We start from the raw sequence: 18,098 nt of genomic DNA, 5'->3' as shown, positions 1-18,098 counted from the left end.
CTGAACCACAATACTGAGTTGTTTGAAATTCACATTTTATTTTCACACATCTGAAGTAGCAGCTTAATGCAGTAAATGCAGTGAATGAAAGTTGAGACTTTTTCATAGCAAGTAATTTTCACACATTCATTCCATAAATAAGTACTGAAAACATACTATCTATTAGCCACTAACTAGACTCTGAAAACAGTAAGATACATAAGATACAGTCACACTATTCAGAGCCCACAGACTGTGGAGACTAACCATTACTATTAGGCTAAACTATATGAAGTTGCTGATAAGAGGGCAATGAAAAGTTCCGTTGGGAGCAGAGGTGGGGAGTGGGGAGGAAGGGGAAGTAAACAGCGTGAAGTAAGTTCCCAAGAGACCTACACGGTCTCCTTTATTTTTTATTATGTATTATTGTAAACATTATACTATATAAGCATATAGTAAATTTAGAGAGCACCCAACACCCAACACTGTCAAATCTTTACATATCAGAGCCATACACTTAAGTGGGCCCAGATTTTCTAAATTTTCACTTTATTCTTAGTTTGGGGATCATTTTGAATTAATATGGCAACATTCTGATTTCAACTCCAAATATCAAGAAATATCTATACCCAATCTCTTGAGCACAGTACGTTCTTAAATATTAGTGACTGAGTCCAGCCAAACACAGGACAATCCCACCAAAATAACTTTTACATCCAAAATATCAGATACCGGGGCGCCTGGCTGATCAGTCAGTTGAGCCTCCAACTCCTGATTTCACCTCAGGTCATGATCTCAGGTCGTGGGATCAAGCCCTGCAGTGGGCTCCACGCTCAACAAGGGAAGGGTTCTGCTTTGGATTCTCCCTCTTGCTCTCCCCACTGTGCATGCATGCCTCTCTCTCTCTCTGTATATATATAAATAAATCATAAATTAAAAAGTAAAAAAATAAAATATCAAATACCACTAAGCTTTACTCCATATGCAGAAACAGAATTCCAAAGAAGTGGTGTACTCAAAGTAATTTTTTCTCATTAGTTAGAAGCTGTAACTAAGGACTCCTGATTCCTACAATAATTACTCTGAAAGGTAACCTAGATACACATTTAAAACAGTCCATATACGAGTTAAGCAAAAGTACACAAGACACTATCTAATAATCCTTTTCTGTTCTCAAGACCTGCAATTAAATGAATCCAAATTCAAATTTGACACTGGGGAAAACATAAAAAGAAATTACTCATCCAACAGTCCTGTGGTTTCTATATTTAAGGGGTTTAGGGACAGTAGTCTGAATGGGGAGGGTTGCAGCTGTGTTTATACAGGGACGTTGGTGAAAACACCAATTGCCCATATCAAAGAGCCAAAACGTTCCAGTTGCACTGAACATCCCAGGTTTTCATGCCTCTTGTCTTTGAAGATGCTAGTCCTTTCTCCCTCTGTATATGTCTCCTCAGACTCATTCACTGCCTTATCACTGTGCCCAGCACATGGATGTTCAATAATTAATTAGTAAAGAAGTTACAAGTTTTAGGCAGTTAAGAAAATAATTTAAAGTAACATGGGGCGCCTGGGTGGCTCAGTGGGTTAAAGCCTCTGCCTTCAGCTGAGGTCATGATCCCAGGGTTTTGGGATTGAGCCCCACATCAGGCTCTCTGCTTAGCGGGGAGCCTCCTTCCCCCTCTCACTTTCTGCCTGCCTCTCTGCCTACTTGTGATCTCTGTCAAATAAATTTTTTTAAAAATCTTTAAAGTAACTTAAAAATATAGATTTTATATGTTAAACTTATCAGCAAGTTTTTTCCTAGCTTAAAGAGGGAGCTCTGTAAATGAGGACCTATGAAGGTCTTTTCTAGAACTAACCTAAAATTCTAGGACTAGGTTAGTTCAGGGTACTTTAAAAATTACATTTTTATTATGCTTTACAGAACTTCTCTCAAATTACATCAACGTACGTTTTCTGTATTTTAAAACCAATGCATAAGACCCTATATTTATACCTGTTAAATGTCAACTAGTTGGATTCCAGCCTGTCAAGATCTGCTTGGATTCTAATTTTGTCATTGAACTTTGCCAGCCCAGCTCTGCGGCATCCTTCTTTAGCCAGCCGAAAGAGATCGTAATCTCCCCCTGGCATGGAGGCCACCAGCAGGCCTCAGGCAAGAGATGCAAAAGAAGAAAATATAGAACAGACTGAAAGGAATAGATTCAGGGAAACAGCAAGGGAAAGCAAAGAAATATTTATAGGATGGGGTGACTGGTGTCAACAACTACTGCCCCAGAAGGATATTAGTAAGCAGCACTGTTGAATACATGCTGCAATCTATATGTAATCTTCAAAGAAAGATTTTCAAACTCTGTTAAGTTACAAAAGCAAAAGGAGGGGAATTTTATAACAGAATTCTTTTAATCATTTTTTGAAAGATATAATGGTTTTCTTAATAGTAGTTTCATCTGGGAAAAGAGACCTAGTTTTTGAACAGAAAGGTTTAATTTTCTTTTCTTTTTTAAAAAGATTTTATATATTCATCAGAGAGAAAGAGAGAGAGCAAGTGCATAAGCAGGTGGAGCAGTAGGCAGAGGGAGAAGGAGGTTCCCCACTGAGCAAGGAGCCTGATGTGGGACTCCATCCCAGGACCCTGGGATCATGAACTGAGCTGAAGGAAGACGCTTAACCGACTGAGCCACCTAGGCATCCAGAAAAGTTTAATTTCCATTTATATGTTCTATCTGGGGTTATTCTTCCCATGTATATGTATGACTTCAAAGCTTGTTCCACACACACTTTGCCCTAGCTACAGACTTTGCTCAAGAACCTGGTGGAAAGGGACCTTGACTAAGATCCTCCTAGCACAAGGTAACTATTTTAACCCAATAAATTCAAAAAGTACTTGTGTAGTTTGGGGATTTTGAACATTTAAATATGTTCTATGGTGATAACTGATTCTTCTACGGAGGACCTGTCCAAATTCACTTAATATTTGCTCAATTACTATGCCACTGTTGGGATTCTCTTGAAAAGGCTGACCCTTCCACACACCCTGGGTGACTGGGTTGTTACTTTCTTCACTTCATAAATAAGAAAGGCAGAAGGTAAATGGCTGGCCCACTATCTACTTCCAAAACAAGTCCACCCAGGGTAAAATTTAACAGTTTACACAAGACCTTAAAAACATTTTACATGGGTGCACAACAATTTCAGGGCAGAAGGAGCCTAGCATTGTCTTAGTATACCAAAAACCATTTCACAAAATATGATGGCAATGTAATGGTAACATAAACCAAACATGTACTAGGCTGTGAGTACAGCATCTTTTTTTTTTTTTTTTAAGATTTTATTTATTTATTTGACAGAGATCACAAGTAGGCAGAGAGGCAGGCGGGGTGGGGGGCAGGCTGAGCAGAGAGCCCAATGCAGGCTCCATCCCAGGGCCCCAGGATCATGACCTGAGAGGAAGGCAGAGGCTTTAACCCACTGAGCCACCCAGGTGCCACGAATACAGCATCTCTTTTCAGAGTGATTCCCTGGGGCATCTCCAGCAGACACAGGTGCCCATGACTGTTTTCTTTTTTTTTTAAGATTTTATTCATTCATTTGACAAAGAGAGACACAGCAAGAGAGGGAACACAAGCAGGGGGAGTGGAAGAGGGAGGAGCAGACTCCCCATGGAGCAGGGAGCCAGATGCAGGGCTCGACTACTGACCCCCTCATCCTATAATTTACACAGATCCTCTTGGCAGACTCTGTATCTGTTAAAAACATCACCTCAGAGATATGCTACATATCAAAACTTTTAGGGAATGCATTTATATGTTCTCTGTGTCCTGAGCTGTGTCACATTTCAAAACTATTCCTCTTCTGAATCAAGGTCACTGGTTTTTAGCCCTTTAGCTTTTTTCCATTCTCAGCTTAAAAAGCAACAACCTTCAAACTTAGATATCTGAATATAAAAAAGTTCAAATAGTACACTGAAGAAAAATATTTCTGCAGAACTAGTCCTCCACTCAACAGGAGGATGGCAGAATAAGTAAAATTAAATAAATTGCTACAATCTCAAGCTGAAGTGGAAGAATGCTTTATTATAACGCATTAGATATAGAAGTACAGCTTCTGCTCTGGGTACATTCCTGAAAAGATGATTGTAGAATAAAAGTTCCTATACAAAAAAAAAAAAAAAAAAAGTTCCTATACACTAATTTGTTTTTTTTATTTTAAGATTTATTTATCTCGGGGAGGGGCAGAGGAAGGGGGAGAAGGAGGATCCCAAGCAGAACCTCCTGCTGTGCACGAAGTACCCCCCCAACCCTGGGGCTCAATCCCATGACCCCAGATCATGACCCCACCCAAAGTCAAGAGTTGGAGGCCCAACCAACTGAGCCACACAGGTGCCACCTCCCCATATGCTGATTTCTATTTTCCCAGTGACCATTATAAAATGATTGTTTTAACCTTTGGGGAAAATCTGGCCCACGATTTTTCATATGAAACCAACCAAAATTAAAAACAGAAAAAAGATAACTAGATTCACAAAATATAAAGTGATATGGTAGACAAAACAGGCAGGGGTTGTGTGGCAGAAACAAAATGTGAGATAAGTAGGAGTATTCTTAATAAAGTAGACTTACAGTAAACTGCTCACAGGTGAGCTATATGGAGGGCCTAGAATCTACATTACAACTAGTCAGTCATTGATTATACAAACATTTCAATATGGAACTGGTTTCATTCCTTCAAAGATATCAGGGCCCATTATGTACTAGGCAGTGGTAATATAACTGCAGAGAGGAGATCCTGAGATTGCAGTCCAGTAGGGGAAGTGACCAACTATACACCATATGGTTAGGGCCATCATGAGAGAAGCCCCAAAACTCTGGGGGCACACAGGAAGGGCTCCTAATTCTGACATATCAGGGATAGCTTCCTGTCACTTAAGCAGAAGGCTAAGTAGGCCTTGGCTGGGTAATAAGAATGAGGAGAAGAGGGCGCCTGGGTGGCTCAGTCAGTTAAGCATCTGCCTTCAGCTCAGGTCATGAGCCCAGGGTCCTGGGATCAGGTCCCACATCGGGCTCCCTGCTCTGAGGAAAGTCTGCTTCTCCCTTTGCCCCTACCCCCTGCTTCTGTGCACTCTTCCTCTCAAATAAATAAAAGTAAGTGAAATTTTAAAAAGGGGGGGGGAGAATGTTCTGGAAAGAGGCAATAAGCCCACAGTGTTGGGCTCCAGAGAAGGTCCTGAAGGACCAGACGGTGATAAGCAAGAAAGATGAGCAGGTGCTGAATTAGGCAGGGCTTTATAAGGCATTGAGGAGTCTGGCATTTTCATCCTGGAAGCAAAAGGGAAGCATTCACTGATGAACTTTAAGCCTTTGAGAAAATCTCTTTGCCTGTGTGCTAGAGAAGGGAAGGCAAGACTAGAGGTAGATGACCAGAGACAAAGTTAGTGCAGCCATTTAGGTGAGCAATGTTGTCATAGTCCAGGGTCATAGTTCAGGGTCATGTCCAAGCTAAGAGTAGCAGAATAATGCCCAAAATACATAGGAGAAAGAACCAACAGGTTAGGGAGAAGTCATGGCTGTCTCCTAGGTTCTTGGCTGGAAACTGGAGAAGATACACATTTGGAGAGAAAGAAGAACCCTATTTTGGAACATGATGTGTTGTTTGAAGAACGTATGGACCATCCAATGGCCTTCTGCAGGGGCCAGCTGTCATAGTGGCAGTAACAACTGACAAGAATAGAGCATTTTGTTATGTACTAGACACTGTCCCACATCTTACATTTATCACATTTATTAACTCAAAATGTCACAATAGCTCTATGAAGTAAAAACTATACCCTTTATCTCTCTATTATAGATATAGAGATGGACACACAAAAACGTTACAAAAATTGCCCAAATTCACTTGGCCAGTAAGTGCCCAAGCCCAGAGTCAAACCCTTCCATTTGTACTCAGTCTGTGCTCTTAACCAGGGCCTACTATTGTCTCCCCTACATATACCTATGAGGCTCAGCAAAAATATGCAGCCTGCCTGGGAACACTGAGCATATGGGAATACATACAAACCACCCAGTAGAGCATACAAAATGAAAAGACAGAAGAGCTCAAGACAAACCCCAGGCTTATTCCCAAGAGGAGCCCACAAAGGAAACTGGGATGTGAGCAGAGAGATAGGAGAAACCCTGGGAAACTGTGGTATGACCAAAAGCAACAGAGAAAGGGTTATGAGGAGGCAGTAAAGTACGGTGTCAACTATAGAAGATGTTTTGGAGTTTGAATTCTTTTTCTTTCTTTCTTTTTTTTTTTTTTTTTTGGAGCAGGGGCCAGCAAATTACAGACTCTGTATAGCCCAACTAAAAGTGAGTTTTATACTTTTTACAAATTTTTAAAAAGAGGGAGTGGGAGACTATGTTTCAAGAGACAATACATGGCTCTCAAAGGCCTAACCTATATACTAACTGGTCTTTACAAAAAAGTCTATATGACAACTTGACAACTTGTAAACTTGGCAAGAAAAGATGCACAGGAACAGTGGGGGCAAAAACCAGACTGCAGGTTACTAAGGAATATAAGAGAAGTGATGGAGGGATAAGGTAATTCTTTCATGATGTCTAGCTGTAAGATAAGAGCTTCAAGGGAACGGGAGAGGGAGAAGTTTGTGTAAAGACAGAAGAGATATGAGCATGGTTAAACACAAACATGGAAGAAGACACCAAGAGGGAATGGATGAAAACACGGGAAAGAGAAGGCCTTGTTAAAAGAGGGAAGGAGGTGGGATCCGGAACACACACAAGGGGGAAAAAAAAACAAAAAACACCCACTTTTGAGATAACAGGAAGGCAGAAAAGGGCAACTGCAGACAAGTTTGTAAGGCTGCAGGCATGAAGGTGAGAAATATCCTAGCTTATGGCTTCTGCTTCTCCAATCATCTGTTGCCAACAACAGGGAACGGCAGGATTAGGGATTTAAAAAACAAGCGGAAATTTTGAAATGTCTGCAGCTAAGGGAGAGTGTACAGACTAGAAAAATGAGTACAGAGAAATCTCAACAGCTGGTTAATGCTGGAGACCACAAACCACATTTACATGGCCTATATGTTAACAAGTCATAAGTATTTTCCAGATAATAGAATATATTTTTTTAAGACATTATGAACTTCCATAGGAATTTAAAATGTCTTACTGCTTCCTTGCCTTCTGAAGAGAACATATTTAGTGGCTAAAGCACAGGCTTTGGAGTTAGTGATCAGAGTTAGAACCCAAGCTGTCACTTACTAGTTGTGTAATTTTACCTTTATTGCTCACTCTCTCTGTGCCTTAGTTATTTATAACTCTGTGCCTCAGTTACGATAAAGACTAAATTAAATGAGATTTATAAAATACATAGCATAGTGATTAGCAAGAGAAAGGACTCAATAAAATGGATCACATTATTGTGTTGTTCTAATTAGCAGCAGCAGTAGTATTTTCCTATTTCACATTACTGTCAAGAGATGGGTGTTCAGGAGACTGCTACCTCCACCAAGCACAGCTCTATCACTAAGGGACCACAGAAGAATACTCGAGGGATCGAGTTTCCAATCTGCATAATAAGAGGATCTGACCCGTCACTATACTCCCAGGGCCTCTCCCATCTGGATATAGAGTTAGAAGTGTTCTGTGCTATGGGGGAAAAAAAAGATATTCCAATCCACAACATTCCTTGCAATCCTGCAGTGTAGTTACAATGACCTGAGTCTGATTCCGGCTCTTACTTGCTGAATGACTGGACAACTTATTTAATGTCTCTGTGCCCCGGTTTCCTCACCCAGAAAACGGGGGAAATCATATGGATCTTATGGGATTGTGATGATTTTTTCTTAAAGGAGGCTCCATACCCAGCGTGGAGACCACAGGGGGTGGGAGGGGGGGGCGCTCCAACTCAAAACTGAGATCCAGACCTGAGCGGAGATCAAGAGTCAAAGGTTTAACGGACTTAGGCACCCAGGCGCCCCAGAACTGTGATGATTTAACAAAAGCACAGAACCAATGGCAACTATATACCTACGCCACCTCCTCACTTGTAAAATGAGAATCGTTATCACCCTTCACAGGTGTGACACATGCGTGTGATGTGAGTGAAGCACTGTACATCGTGCCAGGACACAACCCCCAGTCAAACACAAACAACCAATCTTTATTTCCCTGAAGCACAACTCTGTTAGGAGAGTTGGAGATAGAACAAACTGGGACCTCATTAAAAAGCTAAACTTTGGGGAGTGGGTGTTACTGCATTGAAAGGGTCTTATTAAAACACACCATGATCCCTCTCGCTCTTTGGTCAAAGGATTTGACGATCCTTCCTCCCACGAAACCACTCCAGTGACTTCGGAAGCCAACAGACACAAACTCAGATGTAAGAATCGAGAGACGCAAAAGGGAAATGAGACTCAGATTTAGATTTCAGAGTTGTAAAGCTTGCGAGTGGAATCCGAGCGCGCCGCTCGTCAGTCTGGTTCCAGCTCCCAAAAGCACTGAAAGACATTTCGGGACATCTTCAGTTTCCGTCACCAGGCGCTCTTAGCATGCCACCGAGATCTGAGCCGTCCGAGAAGGATCACCGTCGCTACTGGATAACGGGTTTCAGCGATCAGCACACCTGGCGGGGCGGCACGTGCGGGCCACCGCGCCCTCCCACTACACCGACCGGCGCGCCTAGACACCAGCCCGCCCACCCAGGCCGGCCCGGGTATGTGCGCCCCGCCGCGTCCACTGGAGTCGGGGTCCAGGGCCAGGAGCCGGAGGTCCCGCCGGCCGGCCAGTCAGCGGCTCCCGCCCGGTCTCCCGGGAGGCGGGGCGGCGGGGGGCGCGGCTGACAGGACTAAGCGAGCGACCCGCCCTGTAGCCGTCCGGGTCTCGGTGCCGGAGCCCTGATCTCACCTGGAAGTGCTCCTGGAAACGGATGGGGAGGATCTGCGCCATGGTGGGTGCGGGGCCGAGGCGGCAGCGGAGACCGAGGCTGTGGTGGCCGTGGCGGCAGCTCCCCTCACGCGGGCGGACGGGCGGCGGCAGCAGCGGTGGTGGCGGCGCCGGCCGCGCAGGCGCACTGCTCCGGGCCCCGTCCCGCACGCGTTCTCTCTCGCCGCACCAACCCTGCGCGGGATCCCTCCGCCCCTCCGCCTGAGGGTCCGCGAAAAGTAGTCCCGCGCGTAGCCGCACTTCCGGCACCCGGGAGCTGGAATCAGTCTGCGCTGCCCTGGGGACGTATCCCGGGCAGGCGTGCGCGGGAAGGTGGCGGGCTCCCGGGCTAAACCCCAGCCTGTGCTCCGGGCAGGTGTGCAAGGGAAGGGAAGGGGGGTTCCGGGCCAGATCCCTAGCCAGTGAATGGGGCAGGTGTACGAACGCGTCGGGGGCTGCTCCCCGCGGATACTCGGGTCCAGTGTACGCGGGAAGATGGACCGAGTCTCTGGCCGCCGCGCTCAGGACAAGTGTGCGCGGACCGGGACTAGGCGTGGGCTGTCCTCAGCAAGTTTCCTGGGGAATAGGGTTTTCAGAAGAGGTAAATCAAGTTCTCGGACTGCCCTTGTCTAGAGGCTTGCATGTGTTGGGGGTAGCGGGCAGTGGGGGAAGTTCTACCTCAAACTCTGGGCAGTTTGAGGGACAAACAAAAGGGACATTCTTTTTCAGTCAGGCACAGATGTGCCAAAACAGTGAAAGGAGTGCGGGAAGTATGTGCGCAGATAAGTGTCTGCACGAGGCTCAGCCCTCTTGTAGGGAGCATCTTTCCTGGCTCATGCAAATTGTATAGAGTGTGCTATATCAGAACATCAGGCCGAAGAGCCTGCAAAGATCACATCTAGCAGCAGATGACTAACGAGGGGCCACGGAGGGTCACCTGGATTGACTGTGGTCTCACAATAGTGGGAGCAGTTCCGGATGGAGAGCCCACACCTGCTTTGCCCAGCGGTCAGTTGTTTTCTGAGGCACCATTTGAAGATGTGTTTTGCATGCAGATGGCTCAGCTGCATAAAAGAGGTTTGTCAGGGAAGGGAAAGCCTTTGGCATTCTATGTAAGCGTTCCCACAGTGTAATCGATACCCTGTATGCTTCCCTTTGCTCACTGATAATTTTAAGAAATTAATAGTCCACCGTGAATAACACAGTGATTGTGCAATTATTTGCACAGTAGCTTCACAATCTAGTATCATCCAAAAATATGTTAAAGAAGAAAGTCTGCCCTCTTTTCAAATGAAATCACTTTTTCAGTGTTAGCCAAGAACCTTTCGCAGAGTGCCCTTTCAACATCTGGGTAGCCTCACCATCTAACAATAGATCTGGCTTCTGCTGTGGGTAGTACCACCCAAATCTCTCCATTTTGGCAGTTATGCCTGTGACTCCCAAGTACACTTCACACCAAACATGTAAATCCTTTCGTATTAATTCTTATCACACCCTAAATTACCATTCCCCCCCCACACACAAAGAGGGGCCTTTTGAGGGGTCAAAACTAAAAATTTACATCCTAGAAGAAAGAATTTCAAGAAAATTGTGGTTAAGCAAAATGATAGGATTCTTAATAAGTCCAGACCTCGCTGTGTGTCTGTACTTGTAAAGGAAATGAACGTTCTGATTTGAGAAGGATTCTAGTATTGACCACTGGTCAGTGACCTGCATACATATATTTACAAATTTATATATTCTATATACTTTTTGTATATGCATTGTGTACCTATTAGCAGGTCAAAAACTTGGATAAAGCTGTGGCATAGCAGTGTGAGGAAGGCAATTTGGTGATACTTATGCATTTTCTCTTCTGCCTAGGGTATCTACTCTGCAGTTGTTCTTGCAGACCATCCTACAAATAAAATTCCAAGGGAAATTAGCAACTCATGGTAAAAATAGATAAATAGATAGACAGATAGATAGCCAGCCACATGACCACTCAGGGAAACAAGCCACCACAAGAAGCAACCAGGAAGACCAAGAAGCAGATACAGACTCACAAAGGTTGAGAAAATGAGATTATTACAAACAACTTATAAATTCCTATATTTAAGAGAGTTAAGCAACAGCTTAAAAATACATGTGGGAAAATACATGCAGGAAACCTGAAAATTTAAAGAATAACCCTAACAGGTTTTTGAAAAAGAACCAAATGGAAATTCTAGAAGTGCAAAATGTAATAAGAGTACATACAGTAAAGCTTTGGCACAACATTGTAAGTGGGCTTGAAGTGATCTAATCATGCCGTGAGGTAAATAAAATGAGAATAGAAGGAGGACAGGGGTGGAAACTATCAGTGAGGAACCAGTCAGGAGACAGACATCGCACTAGTTATTTGAACAAAGGGAATTTAATTTAAAAAAATAGTTAACGTGAAATTACGTTACTAACCAAATAGCTGGAAGGGTAAAACAAGAACCCAAGTTATCATGGAGGTATAAGTGCAGGAATTAGCTACCATTCATAGAGCTCATGGATAAATAGGACCTGAAAATATTCCAGCTTCGAGGAAGGCCTCTGGGGAGAGGGATTGATTGCCCAGCTAGGGCCATGGTCTCTAAGCCTAGAGGAGGGGTCTACATAGGACTTGTATGTACACTGCTAGGGAGGGGCAGTGGAGCTGGCAGCCAGAGTTCTGAGAAGGAGGTGCTCTTCTGTGGGAAGAATCTGCTGAGTTGAGGTAGTGCTCACAGGAACAAATTCTGTAGTCACTCTCCCGTGTCCTTCGGAGCAGAGTCTAATGGAGAATCTGCCAGCACAGAAATACTTGTTTCCAGAGTCAGCCCTTGCACCACAAGGCAGTTTATATAAGGAGAAGGGAAGATAGAGCTGAAAGACAAAACTTAATAGCTGCTACAGAAAACCTCTTATATCCAAATTAAAATTCCCATGTGGCTTTCAGATAAGTGAAATTAAAAAGCCCATGGAGGATTTCTGTTTCCAGAAAGCATCAGAGAGCTAACAAGGGAATGAATAATGATGAAGCCAATATCCAAGAGAAAAAGGAAATGAGAGGTTGGCCTGGCATTCAAGATGCTTTTTCCTGAGAGGCATCTGCCAAGTCCAGAGGAAGGGCTAAGAAGGTAGGACTCCAACATTATTTTTATCACACTCATGCCCTAGGTAGACAAAGTTTAAGTCTGGGAACCACCAAGGAGTTACCCTAATGTATTGTTTGGGTACCACAAATTGTTTGGGATACAAGTCAAATCATTTCAGTCCTTGCCAGCAGCAAACATAAATTCTCTAGGGAGAGAGTTAACTTCATGATGGGCCTCACATCGTTTCTACCATTGTTTGTATGCAGTTGTTATGCTCAATCAAACATAGGCATCCAAGGAGAGAAGGTAAATGATTGCAAAACAAGATAAATAACAGAAAAAAAAACCCACCCCACGTCTATAGAGAATTGAGGTAATGCCGTTTTCCCAAAGACTTTTCAAGGGCTATGCTTAATATGGTTAAAAGAATTAAAGACAAGATTGAGAATTTTATAAGACCTGGGAATTATAAAGAAAGAACCAAGTGGAAATCCTATAACTGAAAAGTATAATAAGTAAAAAATTCGATGGATAGTGTTTGTTAGCAAGTTATATGTAGCTGAAAAGAGGAAACCAATAAAGCTAGAGCTAGGTCAGAGGAATATTTCCAAATTAAAGCACAGACAGAATAGGGTAGAAAACACAGAATATAGATAAATATAGAGGATACAGTACCAAGGCTAACATACATGTAACTGAAATCCTTGAAGTGGAGAGGATGAGGCAGAAGCAATGCCTGAAGAAATAATGGCTTAGAGTTTTTTTTTTAAATTACTGCAATGGATCAAGCCTCAAGTTCCAGAAGCATTACAGACTTAAATCAGAATTCGTAAAAAGCAAATCACACTTAGGCATGTCAGACTAAAAATGGCTGAAAATTTAAAAAACAAAAAAACCTTAAAACCAGCCAGAGTGAATAGACTTTCTAAGGAGCAGTAATTAAGCTCAGAACTGACTTCTTAAACAGTAGAAACCAGAATACAGAAGAATCATACTTTCAAAGTGTGTGTGGGGGGGAAAGCCTGCTAACCTAGTTTTATATTTGGGGGGAGGGGGAATCCCTTAGGAATGTAAGGGAAATTATATTTGCAGACAAGTGAGGTCTAGGGAAATTCATTATTACCAGTAGACCCCAACCAAAAGCAGTACTAGATTGTCTTCAGGAAAAAAGAAATTATCTAAAATGGTGAATCAGAGATAGCGGAAAATTAAAATTCAAGAAAAATACGTTGGTAAATCTAAATGAAAGTTGACTATATAGCACAAAATAATAATACCTTCTGGGATAAAAAAATATATCAGATTTAAGGGGCGCCTGGGTGGCTCAGTGGGTTAAGCCGCTGCCTTCGGCTCGGGTCATGATCTCAGGGTCCTGGGATCGAGTCCCACATCGGGCTCTCTGCTCAGCAGGGAGCCTGCTTCCCTCTCTCTCTCTCTCTGCCTGCCTCTCCATCTACTTGTGATTTCTCTCTGTCAAATAAATAAATAAAATCTTTAAAAATATATATATCAGATTTAAAATGTATGAGAATCATAGTCTGTAACTCAGGAGTGGAGTGAAGGGATTCAAGGTATCTTCAGACCAAGATCCAAGCGTCATCTGAGAAAAGTATAGAGAGAAGTTAGGTTTGTAGTAGATTGAATGGTTGGTCCCATGCCTTAATTCTTTTTTTTTTTTTTTTAGATTTTTTAAAAAAATTTATTTATTTGACAGACAGAGATCACAAGTAGTCAGAGAGGCAGGCAGAGAGAGAGAGGAGGAAGCAGGCTCCCCGCTGAGCAGAGAGCCCGATGCGGGGCTTGATCCCAGAACCCTGGGACCAGGGCCTGAGCTGAAGGCAGAGGCTTTAACCCACTGAGCCACCCAGGCGCCCCTGTCTTAATTCTTTGCAGTAGGATTCATCCACATCCCTGCCATGGATTTGTCATGAACTAAAGATGCCTCTTCACCCCTTGGTTTCAGACTTGGCTCTGTGACTTTCTTTGGCTGATTGGCCAGCAGAGGTTTAAACATCCTCCGTTGTTACACCTGCAGTCTTATAGTTCTGCTGCAACTAGGAGTATAATATGTCCACAGGAGTCCCAGCCTTTTCAGCTTGAAGATCAGAATGGTGCATGCAGACAAGAGCCAATCCCAATCTGAAGCCTAGATGCAGATTTAGCCCAAATCATCCAAACCCCAACCAACCCACAGACCTAGAGTGAGATGTAATCTTAAAAAAAAAAAAAAAAGTAGGGGCGCCTGGGTGTCTCAGTCATTAAGCATCTGCCTTCAGCTCAGGTCATGATCCCAGGGTGCTGAGATTGAGTATCAGTCTCCCTGCTCCACGGAGAGCCTGCTTCTCCCTCTCCTGCTCTCCTTGCTTGTGTTCCCTCTCTCGCTGTCAAATAAATAAAATCTTTTTTTAAATGAAGTAAATGTGGTTATAAGCATAAGTCACAGAGAGGTTGAGGTTGTTACATTATTGTGGCAATGTGGTAATTACATTATTGTGGTAATATTGATGGATACAGAAATTGGTACCTAGAAATGATGTACTTACATAACAAAACCCAGAAATATATGGCATTGCTTTGGTACCAGGTGATAGGGTAGGAACAAACAGCTTAACAAAGCTGAAAAATTGGAGTTCTGTATTATTAATTGACAAAATTGCTTCTGGTAAATGTTATGGGTTAAATTATGTTCCTCCAAAAGTCATGTTGAAGTCCTAAACTCCAGTGTCTCAGAATGTGTCTGTATTTGAACACAGGGTCTTGAAAAGAGGTGATTAAGTTAGATGATGTTGTATGGGTGGGCCTAATCCAATCTGACTGGACCCTATGAAAAGAGATTAGAAAAAGACACAGAGGGGCGCCTGGGTGGCTCAGTGGGTTAAGCCGCTGCCTTCGGCTCAGGTCGTGATCTCAGGGTCCTGGGATGGAGTCCCGCATCGGGCTCTCTGCTTAGCAGGGAGCCTGCTTCCTCCTCTCTCTCTCTCTGCCTGCCTCTCTGCCTACTTGTGATCTCTCTCTGTCAAATAAATAAAAAACTTAAAAAAAGAAAAAAAAAGAAAAAGAAAAAGACACAGAAATGGCCATCTGAGGACACAGGGAAATGAAGGCCATTCACAAGCCAAGGAGAGTGACCTGAGGAGAAACAACCCTGCTGACAGTGTTTTTGCTTTTTTTTTTTTTTTTCCTTAATGTCTGGCCTCCAGAACTTTGAGAAAATAAATTTCTGATGCCTGAGCCTCCCAGTCTTTGGTACTTTGTTATGACAACCTTAGTAAACTTATAAGTAATTTATGGGAAAGAAAGTGTACCAGTTGGGTAGAACGAATAAGGCAAATGTTGAAAACATGGGCTGGTTGCTTCTGTTTTCACTTGATAGGGTTCTACCACACACACAAAAATGCACTCAGAAGATGACCAATATGTGGGGCACTTGAGTGGCTCAGTTAGTTAAGGGTCTACCTTCAGCTCAGGTCATGGTGTCAGGATCGTGGGATTGAGCTCCACGTTGGGTTCCCTGCTTGGCCAGGAAGCCTCCTTCCCCCATCCTACTGCCCCTTCCCCACACTGGGGCACACTTGTATACTCACTCTCTCTCTCAAATAAGAAAAAAATTTTAAAGAAAATTACCAATTTGCAAGTTGAATTTAGAAGCAATGGCAAGAGTGCAAAAGTTGCAGCATTGGAAGATGAGACTGTTCCTAAACCAAATGTGAGACCATTACCCACACAACCTTAGGAAGAAGTCTGTATCTAAAACTTGGCCAGTAAAGATTAACAAGGCAAGAAACAACAAATGTTGGCAAGGATGTGGAGAAAGGGGAACCCTCTTACACTCTTGGTGGGGATGCAAGCTGGTGCAGCCACTTTGGAAAACAGTGTGGAGATTCCTCAAAAAATTAAAAATAGATCTGCCGTATGACCTGGCAATTACACTATTCGGTATTTACCCCAAAGATACAGATATAGTGAAAAGAGGGGCCATATGTACTCCAATGTTCATAGCAGCAGAGTCCACAATAACCAAATTGTGGAAAGAGCCAAGATGCCCTTCAACAGACGAATGGATAAAGAAGATGTGGGGCATATATGCAATGGATTATTACTCAGCCATCAGAAAGGATGAATACCCAACTTTTTGCATCAACATGGATGGGACTGGAGAAGATTATGCTGAGTGAAATAAGTCAAGCAGAGAAAGCCAATTATCATATGGTTTCACTTACTTGTGGAACATAAGGAATAAAATGGAGGAAAGTAGAAGGAAAGGAAAAGTGAATTGGGGGCAAATTGGAGGTGGAGACAACCATGAGAGACTGTGGACTCTGAAAAACCAACTGAGGGTTTTATTTTTTTAAGAGTTTATTTATTTATTTGACAGAAAGAGCACAAGCAGGGGGAGATGTAGAGGGAGAGGAAGAAGTAGAGCAGGAGAAGCCCCATATGCGGCTCAATCCCAGGACTCTGGGATCATGACCTGAGCCGAAGGCAGTGGCTTAACCAACTGAGCCACCCAGGTGCCCCAAAACTGATGGTTTTAGAGGGGAGGGGGTAGGGGAATGGGTAAGCCTAGTGGTGGGTATTAAGGAGGGCATATATTGCATGGGACATTGGATGCTGTACATAAACAATGAATCTTGAAACACTGCATGAAAAACTAATGGTATATTTTATGATGACTAACATAACACAACAAAAAATAAAATAAAATACAACTTGGCCCGTAAGACATGGACTCAGGGTAAATATCCATTGAAGATGTAGGTGTGACCCACTTTGTTAGGGTGGTACTAAGTAGATCCTTTCAGCTGGATAAGGGTGCTCCTATAAAGGTTAAGAGTATGTTTCTGTAGAAGCCTAATGTGCTCAAAATAAATTCAGAGGCATGTCTTGAAAATAACGTTGGTGTGGTTTTTGGCACATGGAGTTGACTCATGACTTTGGCCCATGGAATCAAATACTTGGAAAGCCCATTGCTAAGCGGTGAATGTTGGTATCTTCCCCCCGACCCCACAACCAAATTCATATGTTGAAACCTTAATCCCAAGATGATGGTATTCAGAGGTAGTTCTTTGGGGATGATTAGGTCATGACGGTGGAACATTCATGAATAGTAAAATCAGTGCTCTTATAAAAGAGGCCTGAGACATCTCCCTTCCCCTTTCTATCTTGTGAGGATGCATGAGAAGCTGGCAGCCTATAACCTGAAAGGGAGCCATCACCAGAACCCAACCATGTTGGATTTCCAGCCTCCAGAATGGTGGGAATAAATTTCTGTTGTTTGTAAGCCACCTAGTCTGTGGTATTCTGTTAGAACAGCCCGAAGGACTAAGACATCCACAAAGATTTTGTGAGTGATATTGGTAAAAGCATCATCACAATAGACTAAAAGACAGTGACTCTGTTTGAGATAAAAAGACTTCTGGGCACTGAACTTTCTGCAGGTTGAGCATGTTGAGAAACCTATCAATCACCATAAAGGTATCTTCTTTGATGTATTCTTCAGAAGTGGCCAAGGAGATTGATGGAAAAGCAACGATCTCCCAGAGAGTGGAGCCAAGAACAGTGGACAATGATGAACTGGGGAACATTCACAAGGACAATTTCCTCCCCACAGGCTAGGGATGCCTGGCAACTTGTGCCCAGAACTTTATAATTACTAAGGGCCAGTGATTTCGGTGTGCCTTTCATTTCTCCACTTTACCACTCCCATTCTTTGCCACTGGGAGTATTTATTGTAATTTTCCTATCCCTTTCCACCACTGTATGTGAGGTGGGGTTGGGACAGGGAGAGGGGGCAAGTAATTTGTATGTTTAGTGTGTACATCTATATCCCAGCTGATACAGATCTTGAAATCTCAGACTTCAAGCCCGATGCTGTGATTAATGGAGGTTTTGAGGCCTCGGGATGGGATGAGAACATTTTTCATGCAGAATTATAACGAGTATTCATGAACAAAATTGTGGGTTGAGATAGTTTGGATTATAATTCAAGTAATACTTACTTTTTACTATTCTACTATTTCCACTATTGAGTTGAAGCATATTTTCCTATGGTATTTTTAGGCTTAACCATATGACTTGTTTGGGCCAATGTAATGTAGATGGA

At 43.0% G+C, this 18,098-nt stretch overlaps 1 protein-coding gene across 2 annotated transcripts in view; it reads right to left on the bottom strand.

Moving 5' to 3' along the window:
* CLTCL1 (clathrin heavy chain like 1) overlaps positions 1-9,084 on the bottom strand; it is a 97,178-nt gene extending 88,094 nt beyond the window's left edge. For both annotated transcript variants that reach the window (XM_082697423.1, XM_082697422.1), the window contains exon 1: positions 8,892-9,084. In XM_082697423.1, the coding sequence (XP_082553549.1) occupies positions 8,892-8,933 (42 nt within the window). In that variant the 5' untranslated portion in view covers positions 8,934-9,084. The remainder of the gene's footprint in view (positions 1-8,891) is intronic.
* Positions 9,085-18,098: the final 9,014 nt, after the last annotated feature.

This window comes from Mustela nivalis (assembly GCF_964662115.1).
Source record: "Mustela nivalis genome assembly, chromosome: 14".
NCBI lineage: Eukaryota > Metazoa > Chordata > Mammalia > Carnivora > Mustelidae > Mustela > Mustela nivalis.
The sequence above is the reverse complement of the archived record's forward strand: the minus strand, read 5'-3'. Positions and strand labels throughout refer to the sequence as shown.